The 5,618-nt window shown below is 36.7% G+C and overlaps 1 protein-coding gene across 1 annotated transcript; it reads left to right on the forward strand.

Moving 5' to 3' along the window:
• LOC135196442 (uncharacterized) lies at nt 1–3,920 on the forward strand. Its single transcript, XM_064223281.1, has 4 exons — nt 1–34; nt 990–1,093; nt 1,818–1,941; nt 3,601–3,920. The coding sequence occupies exons 2-4, from the start codon at nt 996–998 to the stop codon at nt 3,742–3,744; spliced, it is 366 nt and encodes a 121-aa protein (XP_064079351.1). The 5' UTR covers nt 1–34; nt 990–995; the 3' UTR covers nt 3,745–3,920.
• The last annotated feature ends 1,698 nt before the right edge of the window (nt 3,921–5,618 follow it).

Consider the following 5,618-nt stretch of genomic DNA (forward strand, 5'->3'; position numbering starts at 1 on the left):
TACAAAGTTCACTCCACCAATTATAACTAAACGGGTGAGCTAGTCTTTCTGTTCATCTGTTTGTGTGTCTGTGTGTGTGTATATTATAATATATATATATATATATATAATATATATATATATATATATATATACATCGAGCTACAATGTCCTTTAATATCTAATTCGCTCTACCTCGGAATTAATATATTTTTCATATATCCTTAACCGAGGGGGTAATTTTTTTACACGATAATAGATTTGCCTGGTCCCAGGCGCGAACCTAAGAAGATTCCATTCAAATCCAGGACGTCAGTGGAAGCTTTTACCTGCCCAACCACCGCGAGGTTCGCACCTGGGACCAGGCAAATCTATTATCGTGTAAAAAAAATTCCCCCTCGTTAAGCATATATGAAAATATATTAATTCCAAGGCAGAGCGAATTAGATATTAAAGGACATTGTAGCTCGATGTATGTATATGACTCATATAATATATATATATATATATAATATATATATATGTGTGTGTATATATATATATATATATATATATATATCACACATTTACGTATAAATATATATATATATATATATATATATATATATATAGCATATATATATGTGTGTGTAATGCATGAATGCACGCAACGCGTGACCCTGCTTGCAATAGTGCAGTTAACTATATCCCCGTCTTCCTGAACTTACAATGCGTTCTGGATGGTTTCCCTAAAAAAAGAACTGAATTTAGGATTTTTAAGAAAAAATATCATAAAGAACAACAACAAAGTACTTTTTTAGACTTTTCCAAGCTCTTCCATAGACTTTTTTCCTACCAACCCAACAACAACAGCAACAAAGTAGTTGTAGGCTTCCTCCCCGAGTAAGCAAGAAAAAAATCATAAAATCATTCCAATGACGTAGGAAAGCAAATGGCGTCCAAGATGAAAAGGTCTTCCTCATCGAAGCTTTTTAAATTTTTCTTTCTCTCTCTCTCTCTCTCGAACGCAGACCGCGATGGCTCTGAAATTCGGGGACCTCGACGGGAAGACCTCCAGCTACACCATGAAGGGCGAGTTTGAGGCGGCGCCCTACGATGCCTCCGGCGTAGGAGAGTGAGTCTCACCCTTTATGTTTCGAGTGTATGTTTGTTTGTTTGTGTGGTGTTTTTACGTTGCATGGAACCAATATGGTTATTCAGCAACGGGACCAACGACTTTACATACGTGACTTCCGAACCTCGTCGAGAGTAAACTACTTCTATCACCAGAAAGACACATCGCCAACCCCTCAATGGAATGCCCGAGAATCGAACTCGCGGCCACCGAGGAGGCAGGCCAAGACCATACCGATCAGGCCACTGAGGCGCTTGGAATCCTTATTTAGCTTTTGTCAAATCCACATATTGTTAAGGAAATGTAAAAAGCATTATTATTATTATCTTTACCAGTTAAGGAAAAGTAGAAAGCATTATTATTATCATTATTATCATCATCGTGATAGTTGTGTAGTTTAGAGCGCTTCACTGTATACGTCCTGAATTCTTGGGTTTATGGTTCGCGCCCAGGAGCCGACGAATGTATTATCGACTATAAAAAAAATTCCCCTTCGGTTAACACATTTGAAAATATATTAATCCCGAGGTAGAACGAATTAGATATTAGAGGGCATTTGTGTAAGTTTTATGGGTATATATATATATATATATATATATATATATATATACATATATATACACATATAAATAAAATGTGTGTCTGTGTGTATGCGTGCCCGTGTGTAATTCTAACCATATGAGGGTAATGCTTCATTCAGTTCCTCCTCTTCCTCCGATGACAGATTATCCATCAGTGGACTGGGCTTCTCCCTAGACTTCAAGACAGCCAGTTACTCAATCTCTCCCGTGTCTGTCTGCATCCAGCCTGGGTCTCTCTCAGTGAAGATCTCTGCCGATAAAATTTTGGTAAGAAATGGTCCTATAGAAATAAAAGAAATAGTGCTTATTCCTTCTCATTACAAAACGAATTTGTTGTAGGAATGTCACTTGCTATAATTGCAACTGTTTGCCATTATGTAAACGGCCCCTAAAAAAAATAGTCCTTATTCCTTCTCATTACAAAACGAAAAAAAAAGTTTAGTCCGTATTTCTTCTCATTACAAAACGAATTTGTTATAGAAATATCTCTTTCTATAATTGCAACTCTTTGTTATTATCTAACGGACCCTAAAAAAAAGAGATTAGTCCCTATTCCTTCTCATTGCAAAACGAATTCGTCATAGAAATATCACTTTCTCTAATTGCAATTCTTTGTTATCATGTAAAAGCCCCTTTAAAAAAAAGAATTAGTCCTTATTCCTTCTCATTAAAAAACGAATTTGTTATAGGAATGTCACTTGCTATAATTGCAACTCTTTGTTATGATGTAAACAATACAAAACGAATTTAATATAGAAATATCTCTTTCTATAATTGCAAATCTTTCTCAATACGTAAACGGTCCTTAAAAATATATGGATTAGTCCTTATTCCTTCTCATTACAAAACGAATTTTTTTAGGAATATCACTTTCTATAATTACAACTTTTTTTCTTTTTTTTTTTTATAAAAACGGCCCTTAAAAAAATTAGTCCTTATTCCTTCTCATTACAAACCGATTTTGTCAGAGAAGTATCACTTTCTATAATTGCAACTCTTTGCTATTATATAAACGTCCGTTTTGGCGGAATTTACAAAGAAATATTCAAGAAAGAGTCTTCAGTAAGGATTTTGGAGCCTAGCGTGACCCAAGGTCTCATTTTCTCAAACTAGATTATAGTCAAGTCGTATGATAATGGCAGGAACATTTTAATGTAATTGGATCTATAACTTCACCTTCAATCTTTGCTATAGGTATATTTGTCTAACGGTAATTTCTGATTATTTCATTCTACTAGAATTTAAGCATAAACAGCTGTCGTTTACTCAAGCAAGCAATTTGTTCAGGATACTAATCAAGCAGTTTGCTCAGGAAAACTTCGTAGAATTCGTACAGGAGTGCTTGAATGCCTTCATACACATTTGTCTTTCACATTTTCGCCTTTTTTTTAAAGGATGTGTATACAAGTTGTTTATCCTTGCTGTTCAAATAAGCATTTAGCATGAGGGTAGGACCCGTACCATACGTTTAAACGCACGACCACAAACTACTATAATTGCAGATTTCACACGTTTTAAACTCTGTTTTAGCATAATTTTTCTCGCGCGCGTATATATATATATAAGCAAAGCGCCATAAATTTCCGTCTGTTTTCCACCTTTCATTCGCACGTATAGAAATTCAGAATGAATAATCGATCATGGCTCCATTCACTGTTTGTACGGTGTTTTTACGTTGCATGACTTCCAAGCCACGTCGAGAGTGAACTTCTATCATCCAGAAATACACATCTCCAACCCATCAGTGGAATGCCCGCGAATCGAACTCGCGGCCACCGAGGTGGTGTGCCAAAACTATACCGACCACGCCACTGAGACGCACTCAGCGATACTGCTCTTGTCTGGTAGCCATTCCACTGAGGCCTCTGACTCACGCCCTGACCAAGATCTAGGGAGACTGATATTATACATTTTCTCCCTCTGCAGGCCAACTTCGAAGGCGCTGACGAGATCAACAAGGACATCAACGAAAACGCCGACGCCCTTCTGGAACAGATCGAAGCCCAGATCAACGCCCTGGCGCCCACGATCGAAGCTACCATCAACGCCGTTTTGTGCAAGAAAGCTTAGTTTAGAGAGGGTGATGAGGTGACCCTAAGCTTTCTATCTATAAGTTCGTTTAGTTAATGTTCTACCCAACCCCCCTTTTTTTAGAACGAGGAAAAGAAGTCAAGTTGAAATGTCATTGGTTTTAATTGGCTGATACTTTTTTCCCAAGCATTTATCTCTGTATTTTGTTTTCCAATACAAAAATTGATCCTTTTTTGCTGATTTTAACTCACCTATGATTTATTACTGCTCTGTGAATACATTCATACATACATACATATATATATATATATATATATATATCATATATATATATATATATATATATATATATAAATATATTATAAACTCATCTTCTATAAATTTTCTTCACAGTCTTATTAAAAATTTCTATGGCACCTCTACTTATGAAAGCACTTATCAAATACTGGTACACAGTCAAGAGGAATTTATTATTCATAAGTACACCAGAGTAATGTTGGTTGAAAGACATTGCTGCAAAACCCGCCATTTTCGATCAAATTAGTTAAGAATAATCTTTAGTAGGAAGTAGATTTAATGAAAAGCTAGATTCTTCTCTCGAGGAAAAACAAGTAGCCCGTACAGGACTCGAACCTGTGACCTCTAGCGTGTGCGGTTGGTTCTAGCGCTCTGCCAACTGAGCTAACGGACATAATATGATGAAAGGATTGATAACTTTATTGAATCAAGCACAGCAATGATTTAGATCATTCTTAATATTATTTTTCTTTTGGTTAGAAGCCATTTTCGTAATGAAAAGTCTTCAAATATAAGACAAGCAAGGTTACATTTTTCGCTACATTTCTGTTCCCATTAGGTACTGAATCAATGCGAAGGAGAAAACTTTGCCACGTCATGTAGTATCCAACGAAAACCATTTTCTCCTATTTCCAGACTATCTTAGCTATCTGTTTCTGTCACATAAAGACAAAGATTCGGTGAAATTGGTCAAATTCTGGTCAGGGAGCCAATCTTCCAGCAATAGAGGCAAAAGATCTGGAAAATGTGGCAGGAATGCCATAAGATCTTACAAACAATAATTAGTTTTCTGGAACACTTCATGGTAGCGCTGGCTTACCAAGTATTGAGAAAAAGAAATCTCTGGTTGTTAGAGACTTAAATTTATAAAATAATTAGACAGTGTGCCCTGCGCCAATGGATTAACAGGAGACTATTACTTAGCTTTGCTGGGATATAACGGCTTCAGCCTCAGGGTCAACTGACCTGGCCTGAACTACCAACAAGGCCACAGAGCTCAACAATGCATTCAAATCCTCAGGAAGTTTTATCAGAACTACAGTTGACATCATCAAGAGTATTATGGTTTGCTAAGTCCAAGTTAGCAATGAAATCGACATAATTTAAGCTCGGCTGCAGTATATTATCAAGGTTGTCTTAGATATAGATTTTGAGATAGAAATGAATATCACAAATATAGTTTTCTGTAAACATCCTGGGACCAGTGTTTGTTCTCGAGGTAATTAAATGAGGGTTTAATGTGCTGTTTATCTTGTGAATTTATGAAGCAAAATAATGATGGAGACTGGACCACATTGTCATAAACCACTTAATTTCACACTGACCAGTTAATACAATTGTGTTTGGGGGAAGTGAATTAAGGTTTTCAAAAGTTTGATATTTCTTCAATGGAAAATATGTAGCCCGTATAGGACTTGAACCTGTGACCTCCAGAGTATGTATGTAAAGATCGGTGCTGGCGCTCTGCCAACTGAACTAACGGGCACGTAATTTTGTTGTTTCAGATCTCCATAAAATCAAGCGCGACAATATCTTTTTAGCGCCACAATGGCGTGGTTGGTATGGTCTTTGCCTGCCACCTCAATGGCCGCGAGTTCGATTCGCGGGCATTCCAT

The sequence above is a fragment of the Macrobrachium nipponense genome, chromosome 23, assembly GCF_015104395.2.
Source record: "Macrobrachium nipponense isolate FS-2020 chromosome 23, ASM1510439v2, whole genome shotgun sequence".
Classification (NCBI taxonomy): Eukaryota; Metazoa; Arthropoda; class Malacostraca; order Decapoda; family Palaemonidae; genus Macrobrachium; species Macrobrachium nipponense.

What these genes read in the sequence shown, in the direction of transcription:
- LOC135196442 (XM_064223281.1), top strand. Translation starts at nt 996, where the DNA reads ATGGCTCTGAAATTCGGGGACCTCGACGGGAAGACCTCCAGCTACACC. An exon ending in GATGCCTCCGGCGTAGGAGA is followed by an intron (nt 1,094 to 1,817) that starts GTGAGTCTCACC and finishes CTCCGATGACAG; the next exon opens with ATTATCCATCAGTGGACTGG. An exon ending in TCTCTGCCGATAAAATTTTG is followed by an intron (nt 1,942 to 3,600) that starts GTAAGAAATGGT and finishes CTCCCTCTGCAG; the next exon opens with GCCAACTTCGAAGGCGCTGA.